We start from the raw sequence: 22210 nt of genomic DNA on the forward strand, positions 1-22210 counted from the left end.
CTGAAGGGAGAGGTACCAGCGGGTGAGACGACTGTTGTGGTCCTTCATAGAGCCAATCCAAATCTCCTGTATCATCAGCCAAGCCCAAGAAGGATCTCACCTCCTTCTTTGTACGAGGGTGTGGGCAGCTGTGGATTGTCTCAACTTTGTCCACCTGTGGTCGAACCTCACCTTGCCCAAGCTGGTAGCCCAGGTATCTCGCCTCCTCTCTTGCCCACTGACACTTGCCGGGATTTAGTGTCAGTTCCGCCTTCTGGATAAGGTCAAGGACCCGCCCCAGATGCTGCAGGTGCTGCTCCCAGGTGACCACATCGTCCAAATAGGCAGCACCGCAGTCCTCACACCCCTGCAGGACACGGTCCATCAGCCTCTGGAAAGTGGCGGGTGCTCCATGGAGACCAAAAGGCATCACAGTGAATTGGAAGAGGCCAGCAGGTGTCCGGAACACAGTGTAGGGCCGACTGGATGCATCCAGAAGTACCTGCCAGTAGCCAACCAAACACCTAATTTCTGCAATAAAATGAGCACTTTTGATTTTGATGCTAAATGCAGTGTGTTGTGTTTTCTATCTCTGTACACATGCTCAAAACTGTGTGTGCCTAGCATTGTTGAGCAATGTTAACTACTATCATAAAACGTCACTACCGACACAGTCATTACCGACACAGTCACTACCAAAACCTTTTATTTCGGCAATAAAATGAGCACTTTTGCTTTTAATGTTTTCTATCACTGTACACGTGCTCAAAACTGTCTGTGGTAGCCACGTTGTGCCTAGCATTGTTGAGTATTGTCAACAACTATCATAAAACGTCACTACCGAAACGGTCACTACCGAAACGGTCACTACCGAAACATACAGATAAGTTTCAGTTGTGACATAATGGTTTCGGTAGTGACAATATGATGTTTATTTTTGAATAAACTAAGTTTTAAAAAATATAATACATAGATACATGTGTCATCCATAGATCTTTCTGATTTTAACAATATTCTGTTTCATATTTGATCTTAATTTGAAGGGAAAAACACCAAAATGCCTAGCAGAGACAGAGTACAGGCGAAGGGTTAGAATGACCCAGTGAAATCCAAAGAATATTTAAAAAAGGAAAAGAGAAAGAAATGGTGGAAGATGGAAGAGATGGAAGGAAGAAGGAAAGCTGAAGTCTACCAATGAATTATCCAGCAGAGAGCAAAGGAAAGTCAGAAGAGCATGGAGGAAAAGACAAGACCACTGGATGTCTCTTAAAATACAGAGAGATGGAGATGTTTTGCCGGGCTTCCTCGCCACATAGCACCCATACACATAATGAAGGTGGTCAGATACCAGCGCCAAAGTCTAATCGAGCCTTCCGAGAAAGTGACAGGGGCATGTTCAAATCTGCCCTGCTTGCAGCACTGTGCGAGAAACTAAATTGTTGAATAGATTTTGTTAATTTTTACAGCAATCTTTGAACCTATCACTTTAAGATGAAAAAAAAAAAGATTTTTTTCTGTTTCTATTGTTTTCTTATGCTTTTAAAGCGGACTCTACCTTGAGAGATGCGCCTTTCCTGTATACGTACATTTCATGTTTTTGTAGTTTGCAAATGTTAATTGCAAAACATTTAATTGCAATGTCACATGAGGAGCCGGATTTGGACCCAATAGCAGACGTGACACGGACATTGAAAAGTAAACGTGTTTATCAATGAAAATACAAAGTAACTACAGAGAGCAGAGACTGGAGGAATTCTGACTGGAAGAAAGTTTAACCTACTAACAAGGCGTCACTGAATAACTCAAGCTAATAAACTAAGACATCAGGCCTATATGACGTAATAAAGGACAAAGAATAAACGGACCATAGCAGCTGCATAGCAACACATACATCAAGGAACAACCAGTCACGACATGCAATGCTAAAGAGTAATTTGTTCTTTGCAACGAAGCCATCTGTTAAGGTAAGCTTTCCTTTTTTTCCATTATGCACCTTTATAGTTGTTTAGCAGAAACTGGGGGGGGGGGGGTGTTACAAAAATGTTTGTCATTCCAATTAAATTTTCATTTGGAAGGTGAAACCACAGTTTTTCAATGATGAAGTGGACAGGTGATATTAAATTCTGTTAAAAATCATTTAAATTGATTTCTAAACCATACAAATTCATTTATAAAAATACTATGTAGAAGGGGGAATGTAAAAAAATATGAATCGGCTAGTAGAATCATTTCTATTCTGTAATTTAATTTAAATTAGTATATGGTTTTGACATCAAAACCAATAAAAAATCGTTTTTAACAGAATTTAATATGACTTTTTCCGAAATAAATCTGAATCTATATGCTATTTTTCATTGTAAAATGTAGAAAGTTGATCATATTGACTTCAAAAGTCAGCATTGATTAAAACAAACATACCCACAACAATCATCAAAAATTGTTGGTTGATTATTCAATACTTTTTATTTTTGTTAAAACATCTGTTTTTTTGGTAGTGACTGCAACATTTCAGTAGTGACCATATTGTTGCTGCTGTTGCAGTAATACTTTGTGTGAGGGTAGCATTGTAATCACTTAACTAGTTTTGCTACATTTTAACTTTTAACGTGTATTATAACTATCCATCCATCATCGTACCGCTTATCCTCACAAGGGTCGCGGGGCGTGCTGGAGCCTATCCCAGCTGTCTTCTGGTAGTAGGCGGGGGACACCCTGAATTGGTTGCCAGCCAATCACAGGGCACACAAAGACAAACATCCGCACTCACAATCACACTTAGGGGCAATTTAGAGAGTCCAATCAACTTACCATGCATGTTTTTGGAATGTGGGAGGAAACCGGAGTACCCGGAGAAAACCCACGCAGGCACGGGGAGAACATGCAAACTCCACACAGGGAGGCCGGAGCCAGGATCGAACCCACGACCTCTGAACTGTGAGGCGGACGTGCTAACCAGTCGACCACCGTGCCGCCCGTATTATATCTAATGAAACATTATTGTTTCCATTTTCTACTGCTTTGTGCTGTACTCAAGGTCACAGGGGGTTGGAGTTGATCGCAGCTGATTTAGGGCAAAAGCAGGGTACACGCTGGACCGCTCAAAATACACAGTAGAAATGAAATACCCCAAATCCTACATAAATAATATTCATCATTGAAAAACTGTGGTTTCACCTTCCAAATGAAAATTTAATTGGAATGACAAACATTTTTACAACCCACATTTCCCTGTATGTATGTTCAATCTCTCTCTGTTTTTTGAGAGACATCCGGTGGTCTTGTCTTTTCCTCCATGCTCTTCCGACTTTGCTTTACTCTCTGCTGGATAATTCATTGGTAGACTTCAGCTTTCCTTCTTCCTTCCATCTCTTATTTCTTTCTCTTTCCTTTATCAAATATTCTTTGGATTTCCCTGTGTCATTGTAACCCTTCACCTGTACTCTGTCTCTGCTAGGCTTTTTGGCATTTTGGTGTTTTCTCCTTCAAATTAAGATAAAATATGAAATAGAATATTGTTGAAATCAGAGAGATCTATGTATGACATATGTATCTATGTATTATATTATTTAAAACGTACTTTATTAAAAAATAAACATCATATTGTCATACGGAAACCATTATGTCACAACCGAAACCTTTCTGTATGTTTCGGTAGTGACTGTTTCGGTTTTATTTTTCCCTTCAAATTAACATAAAATATGGAATCGAATATAGTTAAAATCAGAAGGATCTATGTATTACATATGTATCTATGTATTGTATTATTTAAAACTTACTTTATTCAAAAATAAACATCATATTGTCACTACCGAAACCATTATGTCACAACTGAAACTTATCTGTATGTTTCGGTAGTGACCGTTTCGGTAGTGACGTTTTATGATAGTTGTTGACAATACTCAACAATGCTAGGCACAACGTGGCTACCACAAACAGTTTTGAGCACGTGTACAGAGATAGAAAACATTAAAATCATAAGTGCTCATTTTATTGCCGAAATTAGATGTTCGGTAGTGACGGTCCTTAAGACTACATGCTGATTTTCTGACTTTGGAGGGCACATAACTTAATAATGCTGCCAACTAATTACTCGCCATGTGCCCAGTGATGAACATGAAGGTAATGTCTCTTACTGGTGAAATTTCTTGGGATGTGGCTAAAACCAAGCCCTGCCTACAGACAAATACTCTTTGCGTTTCGGTGGTGACATGCAAAGTTGGCAGAGTTTTTTTTACATAAAAACTTCGAATTTGAAAAAAATAAAACCTACAAAATCAATGTAAATCTTTCACCATACATTTAAAAGCAACCAAAATGTTCTATTAAAGTAAAGTATTTTTTAAATTGGCAAAAATCTAAAAAAAAAATTCATAAATTGAAATTTAGGAGATTGGGAAAGCCACCTACCAATAGGAAGTGACATATAAAAGATTACTTTTTATACATTCCATTTAATAGTATCTCAATTAATACAAAATAATATGTATGTATTTTATAACAACACTACACAAGCAGCGCGAGAGCCACACGGGACAATCTCAGTGGTCCACCTACGGTTTCTCATTCATTTATCTGACAATTTACATTAAAATATACCCACAACAGAATTTTAATAAAGCAGCGAGTAATAATCTTTTTAGTCACTCTAAAACCAAGCGGAGCTTGAGCAACAAGTCGCCCGATCATGTGTGTGCGCGTGCGTGTTTGTTTGAAAGGACTGGGGGCTGTTTGCGTGAGTTGAATCCAGTGCTTGTTTTTTCAATTGATGGGGAAGTCAACCCAAACATATTTTTTCCAGAATGTGTTCTATGCAGGCCCCCGAGTTAAAACAAGGCATTCTGATTGATATTTTGTTTCTTGAATATTAGTTAAGTTGTAAAATGCATCAATTTTTTATCATCACAGAGGCCATTTTATCACTTCTGTCGACGGAAAATGAAAAAATATTAAAATATATGTGTATGTGATTTTTTGTAGAATATTGTCAAATTATCGTTATTGATTTTTTTCTGTTAATTTCACGGTTAGCCTGACATGATCATTGTGTAAAGGTAGAATTATATTGTGTCCCTGACCAGGACCCTCACCCACCCTCACCCACAAACACGTTTTCTTTGACTGCTCACTTCAAGTCTGCATGATTCAAAAATTGTAATGTCAAAAGTCTTTGTTGGAGACCCAACAATCAAATATCATCTACATCTTCATTTAAATAACTTCTCCCTATGTACCTATGTAAGGTTTTGAAGGGTGAAAACAAAATACTGTAGAAAGAACTATCAGTTCAGGAAATGTTTAAATGGCAAGTAACACATGTTTTAATGTTAGATAAGTAAAGACAGATAGGCATACACGCCGGCGACCCATGTGAGGATAAGCGGTTAGGATAATGGATGGATGGATATATATACACTACCGTTCAAAAGTTTGGCGTCAGCAAGAAATGTCCTTATTTTTTAAAGAAAGCTGTTTTTTTTTGTTTTTTTTAAACGAAGATAACTTTAAACTAATCGGAAAAACACTCATGAAATGACAATTCTAGCTGCAAATGTCTGGTTTTTGGCGCAATATCTACATAGGTGTATAGAGGCCTATTTCCAGCAACTATCACGACAGTATTCTAAAGGTACAAGGTGTTTGTCCATTGCGTCAGAAGGCTCAAGGATATTATAAAACCCTTGTGCAATCACATATACATATATTACAAAATAATATGTATGTATATTATATATATATATATATATATATATATATATATATATATATATATATATATATATATATATATATATATATATATATATATATATATATATATATATATATAAAATCTTATTTATGTAGGATTTGGGGTATTTCATTTCTACTGTGTATTTTCATCTAATATTTTGTTCAAATTTTGTATTTTTGTGTGTATATTTATCTATCCACACACCCACACTTGATGTATGTTTAACTTAATGTACATATGTATATACTACCTTTCATAAGTTTGGGGTCACCAAGAAATTTCCTTTTTTTTTTTAGGATCATCATCAGTTTCTTGGCAGTTTCTCGCATGAACTTAATTTCTCAGAACAAGAATCAACTGTTGAGTTTCACATGGAAATTCTTTTTTTCTGGCCTTTTTGAGCTTTTAATCCAGTGTTTTGCAAACTTTTTGGGGTCAAAGCACATTTATTTCATTTCATATTAATTCATATTTAAACAATTTTGAAAAAAAAACTTAGATTGTTTATATAAGCATTGTTTAACATTGAAGAATGATGTTATATTATAAATTCTTGAACAGGAATTAAATAAACACAGAGACAAAAGTATTTTATAATGTTTCATGTGGTGAATATCTCCCGCCAAAATGTCCCTTGTTTCTGTCTATCAATTAACATGAGCTATGAGCTCTCAGGGGACATTCATTCGTTGTCCTCGTCTGAGAAAGTCTGGCACCATAAGATTGTCATGAGACAAAACAAAACCTTAACCGTAACGTAACGCAATGCAACGCATTCGTATCGTAACATAACATATGTACGTAACATAACATCGAGCCTTTGATTGTATAAAGATTTCTGTCAATAGGTACTAGACGCCCTGACATCGAGCAAAAGAGAAGGAAGATAAGTATAAAAAATATAATAACAACAGTTACTGCTAAAAACAATTAGAAATAAAGATCAAAATAATGGTAATAACAACAACAAGCAAATATTAGCCAAAGCACACTTAAAAAGTCTTCCATGCTCAAAAGAGAGTGGGAAGAAGTCTAAGGCTAATTAAATTCCACCCCTTCTCCATTTTTTCTTAATTTATATCTCTATTCTTCATATGGTAAAAATTACTAAAGATATTAACAAAAATTAACCCCTACATACAACAAATACTTCAAAGGTATATAAATACATCAGATATATAGCATCATTATAAATCCATTTAGACAAGGTCCGGAACCCATCAGCCAAAAATAACAAAACACCCGAACCAAACTCATAGCAAACATAATTATTGAAGTACAAATCAGCAATACTCCTAAACACCTAGTTACTCTCTCCCACTCGCGTTACCTCTGTATTCCCTGAATATATAACATTTATATTTCATTTTAAATCGATTTATGTGTGAAAAAATTAAGGTAATGTTGATATGTCGCTCGGGCGGCACGGTGGTCAGCTGGTTAGCAAGCCCGCCTCACAGTTCAGAGGTCGTGGGTTCGATCCCGGCTCCAGCCTCCCTGTGTGGACTTTGCATGTTCTCCCCGTGCCTGCGTGGGTTTTCTCCAGGAACTCCGGTTTCCTCCCATATTCCAAAAACATGCATGGTAATTTTATTGGACACTCTAAATTGCCCCTATGTGTAATTGTGAGTGCGGATGTTTGTTTGTCTCTGTGTGCCCTACGATTGGCTGGCAACCAATTCAGGGTGTCCCCCGCCTACTGCCCGAAGACAGCTGGTATAGGCTCCAGCACGTGAGGACAAATTCAGGGTGTCCCCCGCCTACTGCCCGAAGACAGCTGGTATAGGCTCCAGCACGTGAGGACAAGCGGTATAGATAATGGATGGATGGATAATGTTTCATATTGATACTTACTCAGTGTGAAACATGGGCCTGTTTGGACATACATGTGTCACTAATTCGCTTGTCCCTAAACAAAGACAATTAGCTACCTGCTGCTGCTGCAGGGTCCTTTGCGGGTTCTTCCAGACATGCACAGACCTGCACCATTTCGAACACGCCACGGTGGAATTTAATGGAACCTGTAAACTGGAAGCGGACCCTTTCGTCTGAACCAGTGTTACTTGATAAGTAAAGTATTTTATGAACCGCCAAGGTGTTGTTGTTGCTCTTGTTGTTGTTGTGGTTTCACGTTAGTGTGTGTCACCGCCAAGGGCTTAAGTGGCATAAATAAATGATGTACTCAGCAATAATGCCGCCGGACTCCACAAAAGTCACTTTGTCGCAAACACTGTATGGACAGGCACACACAAGCTACCGTTAATGTTTTATCATTGTGAAAATAATTGCGAAATTCCAATTAACCGTTGGAGTATTCATTTAACTTGATAGCTTGGCTTCTCCGAACTAAGACTGCTCAATGCTTGTCCGCCCCTTTGCTGCCAAAAGTCGCACTATTTTGCGAGAAGTACGTCGCTGAATTAAACGCTGTTTTCGTTGTAAATATTTGTGGTTTTCCCTTTTAAGAGCAGCGTCAGTTACTCTGGTTGGTTTTGTGTGGGAAATGGGATCGATTGAATCTGACGCTTAAACATGTCGGCTATTAACAGGCACCTCACATTGTCTGAGCTCGCTGATTTGCTGTATTTGCACAGTAGGGTGAATTGTGGAGCCTCGTCACAAATCAACCAAATGTGCCCACAAAATCTTTGAAAGTGATCAATCAATATCCATCTCCAGATTTCTGGAATAGTTTTATCTGTCACCACTTTAAAGTTTCAAAAGTTGCAGCCTTTTGAATTCATGATATCAAAAATGTGTCAGGTGTCATCTTACGCTTATACTATACAGGGTTGCGGGGAGGTGCTGGAGCCTATCCCAGCCGTCAACGGGCGAAGGCAGACTACACCCCGAACTGGTCACCAGCCAGTCGCAGGGCACACACAGACACCGTCACTGAGCGGGAATCGATGATATAAAAAATGTTGTTTTTTTTTAATCATGGCGCTTGAAGGTTGACAAACAAAGACACTATACATTGTAATTTGGTATCTAAAATTCATTCATTTCATTTTTTTTTGGGGGGGGGGGGGGGGGCTGTTGAAAAAATGATTGCACATCATGTCATGTGTGTCATCTTCCACACCGCTTATCCTGTACAGGGTCGCGGGGAGGAGCTGGAGCCTATCCTAGCTGACAATGGGCAAAAGGCAGAGTACACCCTAAACTGGTCGCCAGCCAGTCGCGGGGCACACACAGACACAGTCACTGAGTGGGAACCGATCTCACGTTGCCGGCACACAACTCAGGTAAGTGTACCATTACACCATCAGCGACCTCATGATTGTACATATTGATGAAAAATATGCAGCTAAAACAAATGTACTTATTTACTTTGACATTACCTTTGTCGTATCAATCTCAATCTTAAAGGGGAAGTCCACCCATTTTTTTTTCAAGAATATGTTCTATGCAGGGCGACACGGTGGTCGACTGGTTAGCACGTCCACCTCACAGTTCAGAGGTTGTGGGTTCGATCCTGTCTCCGGCCTCCCTGTGTGGAGTTTGCATGTTCTCCCCGTGCCTGCGTGGGTTTTCTCCGGGTACTCCGGTTTCCTCCCACATTCCAAAAACATGCATGGCAGGTTAATTGATCACTCTAAATTGCCCCTAGGTGTGACTGTGAGTGCGGATGTTTGTTTGTCTCTGTGTGCCCTGCGATTGGCTGGCAACCAATTCAGGGTGTCCCCCGCCTACTGCCCGAAGACAGCTGGGATAGGCTCCAGCACGCCCCGCGACCCCTTGTGAGGACAAGCGGTATCGATAATGGATGGAAGGATGGATGTTCTATGCAGACCCACTAGTTGAAACAAGGCATTCTGATTAATGTTGCGTTTGTGGAAGGTTCATTACCATAGGCCTGTTTCACGTACTTTGCATATCACTCAAGTGTTGGGACCTAATACAGTAAGTCAATAAATACAGGACACAACGCATATTATCCTAAATTAGCAAAATGCTACAAAGTTCTTGATTTGTATCTGTTCTATTTGTAATTTCAGTCGCCTGATGTGACAGCACTTCAGACAGTTGTCCTCAAAGGCCTGCCAATTCTCCTCACTCCACTGAAGTTTACAATACTTGCCTCGTAAGTAAAAGAAACATTGATATCAGTTTATTGGCAAATCATGTTTATGTATTTCATATTTCATTTAAATTATAATTATTTTCCCCAACACAGTTAAAAAAAAATCCCCTTGGATGAACTAAAAAAGACATTGTCAACCAGGAGTACTTTATATAAAATCTTTAAAATTAGTTCAACTTTAAAATCTTAGCAATTTCCCTCCATTCCTCCTCCACAAGAAGACCACATTCAATAACTAGTCCTGTGTGCTTTTTTGCAGGACACAGCGAAAGAAGAAGCACTTGCCTCAGTCACATTTGGGGTTCTGAATGTAATTGAAGATGCTCAGCAGCCAAATGGAGTGCACCTCCAGCCCATCTCCACTGCTATCATACTTGGGTGGGACGTACTGTTATGGAGAATATCAGAGACTTTTCCCAGGCAGTCTGTCTTCTGTTTGAACTCATGTTCGCCCTTAATTTAGACTACCCGAAGTCCATGCGAAACACATTTCGATTCATTCAGGCAGTGATGCTTGGCTTGGGAAAGAAAAACCTCCCTCCCAAATTAATCACACTGCAGAACAAGCTGGTGTTTGTGAGACAGTGATGTATTCTATGTTAATTTTATGACTGCTGTTCATTTAACAACATGAAACAAATAGACTGAATTATTTTGTTCATTTTATGAGCGCTATTTAACAAACATGAAACAAATACACTGCAAATAAATGTTAATGGTTAATACACTGAGTGTTCTGCATTCATTGTTTTTTGGGGCTCACTACAGGTATAATGATCAGATTTTCTTTAATTTCTTTAATCAGCCTATTGTATATTGTAGTAGGTAAAAAAATAAGTTAAATTGACCTGTATGAGTAAAACTAAAGAGAATTAAGCTTTCACAATCCACAAATTTAAAGTTACCAAAATAAATTGATAAATACAATGTTAACTGAGGTCCGCTGATAGTGTAGTGGTACACACGCCTGAGTTGTGTGCGGGCAGCGTGGGATCGATTCCCACTCAGTGACAGTGTCTATGTGTGCCCTGCGACTGGCTGGCGACCAGTTCGGGGTGTAGTCTGCCTTCGCCCATTGACGGCTGGGATAGGCTCCAGCAACTTCCCGCGACCCTATATAGGATAAGCGGTTTGGAAGATGATGATGATGATGAATGTTAACTGACTAAAGCAAACTCAGAATAAATACGTTTGTGATACTAATTAATTTAAGTTAAATTGAGTACTGCAAACTAAAAATATATTAGTTAACTTAACTTAATTTATCTAAGACCTGCTTCCTCACAACGCATAAATTGGTGAAATCTAATTTATCTAAGTTCAAGTGAATTATTTTTTTGGAGGCAAAGACTGCATTTTTTTTTTTTTGAGTAAAGTCAACGTATTGTATTTTATAGTGTAGCAGCCCATACTGCGAGTACAACAGCCAATACTTTTACCTTTCGTATCCTGAAATATCTTTCGTAACAAGAGGCAATATTTTCCTGTTGAGACGTTCGTAAGTAGAGGTGCCACTTATATATATATATATATATATATATAAATGCATCAAGTTGTGCTCTCTTAATTCTACGGAAGACATGCAATGAATTCTATATAAGAACATTGAAGTGGAAGCCGAACAGCATTGTTCACAATGTTATTTGGGTGACATAAAAAAATGAATTGCATGTAGCAAATGAACAAAAAAGCAGTTTATCATAAACAATTTTAATTGTTGAAATAAATACTCCATTACATGCATGGTCAAACACATTAAAGTACTATGTGAAGTCTAAAAATGTGTAAAAACCTATGGCACACTCACAGCAGCTTTTACAAAGTAGGGATTCACACATATTGAAAAAAAAACAAAATGGAGACACTTGTCACTTCTACCAAGCTAGAGCAGGTCTGTCAATCATAGGTTCACATAGCAACGCTACATCCATCCTACATGAAGGCTGGCATTTTCACCAGAGCTGACAACTGAGGTAAACTTTTCCGGTTAGGAGGTTGGTGTCAGTTTGTGAAGATCAAGGAGGGGACCTGAGCCCACGTTGGGCTTATTGTGGCAAAGTGACCTGTATACTTGGGTTACACATTCAGCATGACACAAATCCCTGGAGAGAAGTGCTCGTCGATGTTTCAGCACTCTTCATGAACAGACACCAGACTTCCGAACCTTTTCTAAACCTGATGAGCAGGGATAATATATGTCTTTGGTATGTTCAAATTGGACAGAGTTGGACCAGAAATCATCCTCGTTCTCCCTGAACTAAGTCACAGATTGCGAGTTGACTGGCGGCAGAGTTCTTGGAGACGAGCGCTCTCTGAGTGCCTGTGTGAGCAGGGTGCAGCCATCTGACACAGCACACGCTGAGTTCCGTAGACGTTCCCGGTAGTCAACCATTTTGGAGCTGCTCTCAGGGTGCTGGGCAACATCCCTGAGTCCCTGGGTGAGGAGGACACAGGCTGAAACCACACTCATAGCGCCCCCTAAAACTGCAGTCTGTACACCTTTCCCTTCAGTGGAGATACTCGCAGCTCTCCCCAGGAACTGAGGTTCTGTGGCAAAGCCCACCAGTGCATTGACTGCGTGGACCAACGCGGCACTGAAGAGGACGCAACGATTCCTTGTGAGCTCGCTGGGCTGAGTTTTCACCTCTTTTACACAAGCCAGGAAGGCAGTGCCGCAAGTGCTCATGCTCTTGACGCTGAGTTTGAACTGCTCTTTTCCAAAGCGGTCCCTGGACCTTTCGCTGGCCAGCGACGAGATGTCTGTCAGACTCTTGAGGTTGGTGGAGATGTTCTGGGAGAGCTCGAGGAGGAGCTGCGGAGTGAGATCCAGCAGGGGTGTGACTCGGAGGGCGCCACAACTTTGTTCAACCTCGTGTCGACAACGGGTCACTTTGTAACGGTCCACAAGACCAGGCAAGCAGGGCTGTGAGCCGGTGGTCTCTACTGCTGCCAGATACGCAGCATGGGCAGAGCACTCAGTCAAAGAAACCACTAGATCAGCCATCTCCAACAGTCGGTCCCCCACCTCTGTAAATCGGCCCATGTTGAGCTGGCTTTGGATGTCGTGGGTGAGAATAGAGAGCTCTTTGGTCCGTGCAATGACCGTGTCACGACACTGGTCAAAGGTGTCAGCCACTGCCACGCCCTCAGAAGTCATGACTGGCCTGGTCTCACTGGACAGCAGGAGGAGGTCGGCCACCAGCTGCATCTTGCCCTTACATGTGTCACAGATGGACGAAAGGCGCTTTCTCTGCTGAAGACTGCCACTGAGTGTGCTGGTGGATCCCTCACTAGCTGATTTGCCAGAGCCACCACTAGCCATAATAAGGAGGGGATTTGGGGTGGGGGTAGTTAATCCGCTCTTTTGATAGGCTTATTTATAGTTTTTTGCTGCAAACTACATCGTTCTGTTTAAGAAACATTGATGCCAAACCAATGCTTGCTGCTGTTTAAAAAAAAAAAACTGGCCAAAAGTCTTCCTTAAATTCCTTCACAATATGGCAAATCAGCTGTAAATTATATGATGATGCACTGGAGTTATAATGTTATTGTAAACACTGGTGAAATTCACAAATACATTTACTGCATTATTGAAATGACATTCCCATTGTCCCCAGTTATTTACTAATACTAGTGTACAAGCACTTATGCTGACCCATTTATGTAAATGCCCTGAAATAAAGAAGTAACACAACAGTCTCAGGCTATTGTAGAACAGAACAATTCACAGGTTGAATAACGAAATCACAAATTGCAGTGCCAACTAAATGCCTTCAAATAGGCGAAGTGCAGACTGAAAATGGTCCAATAGGCAATTTACATGGGTGGGTGGGGGTGGGGGGTGGTTGTTGAAATCAACTTTAGGTTAAATTGGGAAGATACTTCTACGCTGTTTAGTAAGATTAGAGATTACACCGATGTATCTGCGACGACTGAAAAAAAAAATCGCAAACGCTTTAGATAAAAATCTGAAGTCTCTTTCGCTTGAACTCAATAGGATATCATCATCTGTCCACTGGAATAAGGGCGGATCTAGAACAGCACCTTGCCCGACTTGTTCCCGGTAAATTTGACCGGTCTTTCGTACTCAGGCTTGTTACAGACGAGGCACCACCCGGGCAGCACTTCTGGACAGCGAAAAGAGGTGACTTTCGCTCCAGCGCCATCGTTTCAGGAATCCCGCTGGGGGTAGAAAAAACATTCAATCCCTTCGGTTAAAGTCCATCCACGCCGACCCCACGGTCCAGTTTCAATCTTGTCTTCTTCAAACACAAGCCCGGGTGACACGCTAGCGGTCGCTTGGACTCCATATGCATCGCCCGTATGTCCACCTCCTCCTTGGCGTCTTAACCCGGGACCAGAGGACGTGAAACCCCGCGTAGACTTTGCGACCACTCGCTTTTTATATCCATAGCGCTCGGTGGTCGTCCCACATGTAATCCACTTGCGAGTACAGACGGCAGTGTCCCCCAAAAACTTAAAATTGGTTTGCAAGAAGTGGCCGTTATTCCCAGAGATTCAAAGTGGCGTCGCGCGCTCCCGCTGCATACTATGAGGAAGCGGGGAGGGTGTGGTCGCGCTGAACAGCCGCTGGAGTGAACCAACTTGGAGCAACACAGTCAGACAACGAGCCATTGGCGTACGACGAACCACCCTCCATTTTTGGGAACTCGACAGTCCCAGATAAATGGATTTCAAGGGGGAGATCAGAGGAGCACGGTCGGCGGAATTTGGCGACGGCTCTGCATTTAAAGTCCTCGTAGTTCTGCCATGAGACATCCCCGAGTCAAGTGTACCACCAACCCAGCGAGCCAACACATACCGGATGTTTCCAAAATAAAGGCAGTTAATGTTTGAATGTGTGAAGAAAGCTTAATGATTACATTTCGTACGACTCTGACATTTGTATGATTAAGCACAAATGAGAATTCACGACTAAACTATTTGGTTCAAAACGTTTAGGATAATGTTGGTCCACCTCTCTGTACACTCATCAAATACATAAGTGTTGTCTAACGTTTAGACAACTTTAGTTTAGACTCTGAACAAGAGTCTTGTAGCATGAATGCATTCATACGTTAAAGCAGTATTTTTCAAACATTTTTGAATCAAGGCACATTTATTTCATTGAATAAATCCCGCGGCATGCCAGCCGAAATTGTGAAAAATAAAGCTTATTTTAACAATATAAGTGTTATATTGTTAGTATAAGCATTTTTTTAACATTGAAGAATGAAGAATATTATAACGTCTTCAATATGAATTAATTAAGAAAGAAAAACGTATTTTTTAATGTTTAATATTGATACTTAGTGTGAAACATTGGCCTGTTTGGATATATCCAAACAGACCGATGTTTCACTGTTTATAAACATGCGTCACTAATTCGCCTGTCTCTAACAACGACAATAAACTACCTACTGCTGCTGCTGCTGCTACCAGCTGGTATGGAAGAGTACTACAATGTAGTAAAGACATGATTACGCTGTCAGACGCTAGACCGCACAGGCACACAAATTAGATAATTCCCCACAGCACACCTGACAATATCTTGCAGCACACCAGTGTGCCGCGGCACAGAGTTTGAAAACAACTGCGTTAAAGCGTAAGTCAACTCAAACATTTCCTTTACATTTTTTATATGTTCGATGCAGGACCACTAGTTCAAACGTGGCATTCTGATTAATATTGCGTTTGTGGAATATGAGTTAGACCACCCGTTTGTCGCCATCTCTGAGAGGCTGCCATGTTGTCACATCTGTCGACTGAAAATGACATCACAGTTGCTCAGGTAATGACCAATCAACTGAGCAACTGTGATGTCATTTTCAGTTGACAGAAAGTGACGAAATGGCCACCACCTCAGATGGCTAAAAACAGGTGGATTTTGCTGCTTAACTCATATTCCACAAACATAATATTAATCATAATGCTGTTTTTAGACTAGTGTACACATAGTACACATTATTTTCAAGAACATTTTTGTGTTGACTTCTGCTTTAAAGCTTTAAAGCGGAAGTCAATCCAAACATATTTTTTTCAAGAATATGTTCCCAGCAGGCCCACTAATTGAAACACAGCATTCTGGTGAATTTTGCGTTTGTGGAATATAAATTAAGCAGCAAAATGCACTCGTTTTTAGCCATCTCTGTGGACGGCCATTTTGTCTTCTGTCGACAGAAAATGACATCACAACTGCTCACAACGACCAATCACGGCTGACCTGTTTTCTGAATCTGAACCATGAATGTTCAGATATACCCAGTACTGGACTGGTGCACCAAGAGATTCACTTAGGGTTTGCAAATATTTGACTTGGCCCATGGCAAACCATGCTGCAAGTGTATGAACAGTCTAAAATTATTAGTGGTGTAGAGGTTCATGCCAATACATTTTGCACTTAATTTAGTTTTTCAGTAATGCCACAAGTGTGAAGAAATCACATATGTGCAAGTAGGGCTGCTCGATTAAGGGATTTTGAATCGTAACCGAATTTTCTGGCTAAAATGATGTTAAAAACATTCAATACAACCCGTGAGCAAGTAACTCAACGTCTGAAAGCCGTCCCTTCTTTTTCTCCTTTACAACGGACCGCTGGTCCAGCCGGACTATATGCATCTGTACTTAAGCTTGACAGTGCTTTGTATTATTGAGTGACAGTTTTGCACTAATCATTAATTTATGTTTAAGTAAGACCAGGGAGAAAGGTGAAAGGCTAGTCACTAGCTGGTTGGCAAAATGACTTGCTGACAGACTGTTTGGTTCACAGACTTGATTGTCTACCTTCTCTCATGTTGATGATTTCGTTTCAGATGGGATATGCACTTTCTTCTTTCATTATTGGTTTCATTAAGAACAGATCTGAAATCTATTGTGTAAGTAAAATGCTGTTAATCCCAATGGATTCTTCTGTATGTATTAAATTAAATTGACTGGCATTTTGAGTTAAAAGAAAAAATAAGTTTAAATAAAAGACATTCAAAATACTTCATTTTTCATATTTTTTTTATTTTACAAAGAAATCGTAATTGTAAAATCGGGTTTGAGAGAAAATAATCAGGATTTTCTTATTAGGCAAAATCGAACAGCCCTATGTGCAAGTCATAAGTAAGTCTCAAGTCATAACCTTCAACTTTTAAGCAAGTCCAAACTTACTGTAGCAAAAATCAAACACGTAGAGTTCATTCTAAATTTCAAGTGAGTCGCAAGTCAATATGTAATCTTTCTTTGTCACAACTTTTGCACATTAGCCACTTTCACTCAGTATCTGTAAATGCATTACAGTAATAAAAGAAGCAGAGAATTCTTTGGTGGTCCCAAAACAGTCTTTGTATTGTCTGTCATTAACTTGTCTTCTCAATTTAGACACATGAGAGTCATTGAGTTCATGTTTGACCAGCTGTCAGTGACCTAAATTGTGAAGTTAACATAACTGACCTGTGTAGCCCTAATGGGCAGTGTTGGGAATAACAGTGTACTTTTAAGCAACGCAGTAATCTAACTATAATTACATCTCTTATCGGTATAACACCGTTGCCGTTTACTGATTATGTAACATGTTGCGTTCAGACGTAGTGTCACGAAATCAGCTGTCCTGCCTCACTTGATAATTAAATCACTTCTTACAATCATTCAGAGCATACAAATACTTTGCCTTTACATGCTTGTGTAAACATGGCATTGTTAGTTGTGCAGTCCTCAGTCATGATTTTATAGTGGAATGCATAAGTGTCCAAACTCTTGCTCATCACATGCATGATGGAAGTGGGAACAAACCTAAATTTAAAAAAAGTGTGTAGAATTGTGGAAAATGTATAGATTTTTGTGTCATGGTGGGTTTTAGATATGAATTGAATGAATAAGCCACCATTGTCGGTATGCAAAGCAGTGTCTGTGACAATCACTCTGATTGGCTGTCAGGAAATGCAAATCAGTTGTTACCTTCCGTTATCAGGCTTGAGTCAGTAGTATCAGCTCCAAACCGTGGTAAAGGGCGAACTGACTGCAGTCAGCGTGGTGGACAATGAGGCGTCAAGTCACTTAGCAATTGGGGTTCTAATTATTTTCTGATCTCCTCTCCTTCTCACTCTTGCTCACACCAACCCTTCCCATCCGGGTCCTCTCCCGCCACTGCATCACACGTCACACGCAACATTGCGATCACAGGCTATGCCTGTAACACTACCCCCACTCTGGATGATGATTAACATAACCTTATCATCACTCCAGGACAATACATGCATTACTTCTCATGCACACAGAAACATGCTCAGAGCACACAGTAAGCCATCTAGTAAGAACCAACAACAACAACAAAATGCAATGTCCATAAATTGTCCATTGACTGCAGTTGCATACTCAAACACAATGCATCAAATAAGACCCTAAGCACTTTTTTTTTTTTTTTTTTTTTTTAAGAACAGTGCAAAAACACTACAAATTTGCTGGAACTCTTTTGCTTAATAACATAGCAATAACAATCTTGAACTTTTTTTTCTTACTGAGGAGGGCGGCGATCCGCCTTCACCCTGTCTCAGGCAACTTCAACAATTTAGTGACTGACCCAGTCGCCAAAGTATGTTGGGGGTCTGCGGACCCTCCGTGGCATATATAAAGGTGCAGAAGATGAAAGATGAGTCGCAGACTGATTGTTGGGGAAGAGTCCAGTTCCCATCTCATCCAATTGAGATGGAGCACTCCAGAAGGAAGACCCCTCTCCCCTGCTGCAGGCAGTGATGAGTCGAGGTGGATTGAAGTAGCCTATACCGGAACAAGATCCTCGCCATTCGATGGTGTGTCCCATAGGTCGAGGGGACAATCGTTAGGAACGGTCGAGTCAGGGTCAAGTGGAGGGGACAATACCTCAACCAGAACCCAGGAGTTGGCATCCCGGACGAGCCCCCAGTGTTACCTTCTGTTATCAGGCTTGAGTCAGTAGTATCAGCTCCAAATTGTGGTAAGGGGCGAACTGACTGCAGTTAGCGTGGTGGACAAAGACGAGGCGTCAAGTCGCTTAACAATCACATTCTATTTATTTTCTGATCTCCTCTGCTCAATCTCGCTCACACCAACCCTTCTTTTCTGGGTTTTCTCCCGCCACTCCAGCACACGTCACACGCAACATAGTGCCTGTAACACAGTGCATGAGATACAAGTCAAGTTAATTAATGGCAAAGAAAAATGCATTATCTAGTAAATTAAGCCTAGCAAAACCGTGCTTTTTACTTACACTTGCCCCTGCGTTTGTTGTGGATGTGAGTTGGTTCTGGGTATCTGTGCCTTAAGCAACTACAGTAAATTCCTGTAGATCGAGCGCTTGTACGTGTGCACGTGTGTTTACATCATAGTTTCACCTTCGTGCGGGCAATAATAGACTTGAATGCTTGCATTCTTTCAATCGTCTCAAGCATCGAACGGACACTGTATAACAGTAATGGAATATAGCTTAATATGGTTGTTACAGAATGTTTAAGTGTTGGACAAAGAACTCAATTTTATTGTGTAATAATATACAAATACTGCAGCAGTACCTAACAGCGATCACTACCTAATGGCCAGATTGTCCTATGTCTTTTTACATTAAAGTTTATTTTTGTGTGTTTTAGTTTTGCACTTAAATGCAGTGTGTGATTATTATCTATTTTCAATATCTAAGTTTAAACATTTTTATTTCAATGCATGTGGCAAGTTGAAATCTGTTGAGTTCGAATGATCGCCAAATGATAAAAAAATGTATTGTTTTAATTCTTCATCCAGCTATCATAAACATCTTTTACACTATAGACAGAACATAATAGAAAATATCATCATTACTTTGCGTAGTAACTGAGTTAGTAACTCAATTACTTTTTGGAAGAAGTAACTGGGTAATTGGTTTTATCAGTGGAGGCCGTTGGATTTTAGTTTGGGGAAGTCACAAATGACTTGAAGCTGCACAGCCAAAACACGTACTCTAAAATGAAGACAAAAGTATATTAGAAGTAAATTAACACAATTTAATGTGCAGTAAGTTGCAAAGGTAGGTCAGTGCTTTTGATAGTGTTTAGGCCAGCAGAGGCAAGGCAAGGCAGCTTTATTTATATAGCACATTTCATACACAAGGCAACCTAATATAGTTCACACAAGCAAGGAATAACACCCACAACAGTTATCATTGCCGAAATTCAGGTCTGTGTCTATCAGTACCCCAAGATTTTGGAATTGGTCTTCGGACTCTTGGTGTTTTCTACCAGCAACCCTCTTTTCTTTATCGCTGAAAACAATTACCTGCATTTTGTTTTGGTTCAGCAGAAGGAAATCTTGGTTCATCCAGTTGTTCATTTGTTCTAGACAGTGACACAATATGTTAATTGAACAGCTGTCATTTGGGGACATTTTTAAATATAGCTGTGTGTCATCTGCATAACCATGATTGATAGCCAACATCGGCATTCTGTAGCATTTGACACAAAGGTAACAACATATCATCGCTGTCTTTGTCCATTTTTTTTTCATTTTTTTGTTATTTTTACGTGAACGGAGTTTCCACATTATAGCCATCACATTCATGTGATTTTTTTTTTTTTATTAATTCCGAAATTGGACATAATTGTTTTTCACAGGACAACAACGATATACTAGTCTGAACAAAAGAGGTTCAAAGACTGACTCTTGAGGGACGCCATATGTCATGACCATTCGATCAGATTCAGAACTTCCAATGGTCACAACGTAACTCGTTTCCCGTAGGACCTGAACCATTTTAGGACTGTTCCATTTAATCCCACCCATGTTTCTAATATGTTCAGTGATCAATTGAATCAGATGCTACACTGAGATCCAATAAGACTAGCATCGGCACCTTACTTGCATTAGTGCTCAATCTTATGTCATTTCTGTCTGTTTCTGTTCCGTGAAGAGGTTGGAAACCTGATTGGAATTCATCAAAAAGTCAGCCCAAGAATTTGATGAGTTGATTTAAAAAACACTTTCTTGACAATAAAGGAAGGGAAGTTCGAACTGACTTTTATGCGATTAGGCTGTATGATGCCAGAATTCAGGGAAAAAGTTGGCTTTGAACATTTTTGAAAAATGGACCATTTATTTTACAATCCATTAAGTGACACTTGGATGATCTTAACAGTGGCACTTAAATAAAAGGGGGCTCTCTTTTAAAACTAATTGTACATAATGTATGAGGCTTGTTATAAATTCCTCATTACTGCTTTGTTTGCACATGCATTGTTTGCTGTTTAATTTGTGTGCTTTAGCATCAGGCATGTTTCGGGCAGCTAATGGGTCCTCTTTGTTTTCGTTGATTTAAGTCGGGCATATTGTTGGACAGAAAAAGGGGTCCTATCGAGCCCGTGGTCCGTTAGCCGTTAGCGATTAGCGGCGAACTCGTGCGGTTTTGCGGTCGTGTGTATGCGCCGTGATGAGCGAGCTGTTATGTTCTGTGAAGTGGATTGAAGTGCGATTAAAACCAATTGTTCTCTACCATCGTGTCCGGCCACGCTTTTGACTCGAGCGACTGTTTGGATGAGGTGCTCCTGCGAATCTCCCTAAATACACCGACAGTCCTAGCTCTCCGCAACATTGGTCCTTCGAGCCGGATTGCCTCACCCATATCAGCAAAATGGACGCGATGAGAACAACAGTGACTGATGACAAAGCAACAGTAAGGCCACGACAGCTACCATCTTATTTTCAGGATTATCGGGTCAGCCTTCCTCATTCTCTTATTCCTCATACTGCTTCTCAACATGACAATATAAATGCCAGTGCACAGCGGCTGCAGTCACTCAGCCTACAGACCAGGTCTGTTAGTCAAGAGGGCCAGCTATTCCCAGCACTCGGGCGCCCGTTTTGTCATTCGCCAACAACAGCAGCTAATAAGATGAATGAGTGGAATACAGCACCACAAGTTAGCACACCTCCTAACTTGCCGACGATGTATGGAAGGCCCCCATCTCCTGCTTTAAGTGAATGCGACCTGCAAAGTCACTGCTCCACAGATTACTCTCTCGGTGAGCCCGACTTTCCCGCTTCACAGCAACTAGGACAAGTTCACTCAAGTCATTACCGTGACCAAATTACCATGCTAACTCAGTCCCTTCCAGCAACATTAACATCCACAACGCAAGTTAGTGCAGCTCCCAAGCAGCCACTTCCCACGATAACAGGCATATTACAGCCACCAGTGTCTACGTTATACCAACCCACCTATCAAATAATGTATCCAACGGTGACAGCCGCAAGCATCCAGTATAGCAGCCCAGCTCCACAGATATCAATTCAATACCAGCCTAGGCAGGCAGTCCCCGCCTATCCAGCATATCAGCCGTCTTCAGCTGTGATAACGCCAACTTGTCGACCCCTGGCTCTATCTGCGCCATATTACCAGATTTCACACCTCCCTCCTGTACTGCCACAAC

The 22210-nt window shown here is 40.5% G+C and overlaps 1 protein-coding gene and 1 long non-coding RNA gene across 2 annotated transcripts; one reads left to right on the forward strand and one right to left on the reverse strand.

Moving 5' to 3' along the window:
• Positions 1-1796: 1796 nt before the first annotated feature.
• LOC147150632 (uncharacterized) lies at positions 1797-10529 on the forward strand. Its single transcript, XR_015086228.1, has 4 exons — positions 1797-1943; positions 8812-8958; positions 9712-9797; positions 10057-10529. It is a non-coding gene; the product is annotated as an uncharacterized LOC147150632 (long non-coding RNA).
• A 962-nt stretch (positions 10530-11491) lies between these two features.
• On the reverse strand, positions 11492-14600 carry tlnrd1 (talin rod domain containing 1). The gene has a single exon (XM_086026121.1). It carries the CDS (start codon positions 13117-13119, stop codon positions 12055-12057), a length of 1065 nt encoding a protein of 354 aa, XP_085882247.1. The 5' UTR covers positions 13120-14600; the 3' UTR covers positions 11492-12054.
• Between the last annotated feature and the right edge of the window lie 7610 nt (positions 14601-22210).

The sequence above is a fragment of the Filicampus tigris genome, chromosome 3 (genome assembly GCF_054856515.1).
Source record: "Filicampus tigris isolate MCC_2025a chromosome 3, RoL_Ftig_1.0, whole genome shotgun sequence".
Classification (NCBI taxonomy): Eukaryota; Metazoa; Chordata; class Actinopteri; order Syngnathiformes; family Syngnathidae; genus Filicampus; species Filicampus tigris.

Excerpts from the sequence above, each read along its gene's own strand:
- tlnrd1 (XM_086026121.1), bottom strand. The coding sequence starts at position 13,119 with ATGGCTAGTGGTGGCTCTGGCAAATCAGCTAGTGAGGGATCCACCAGC.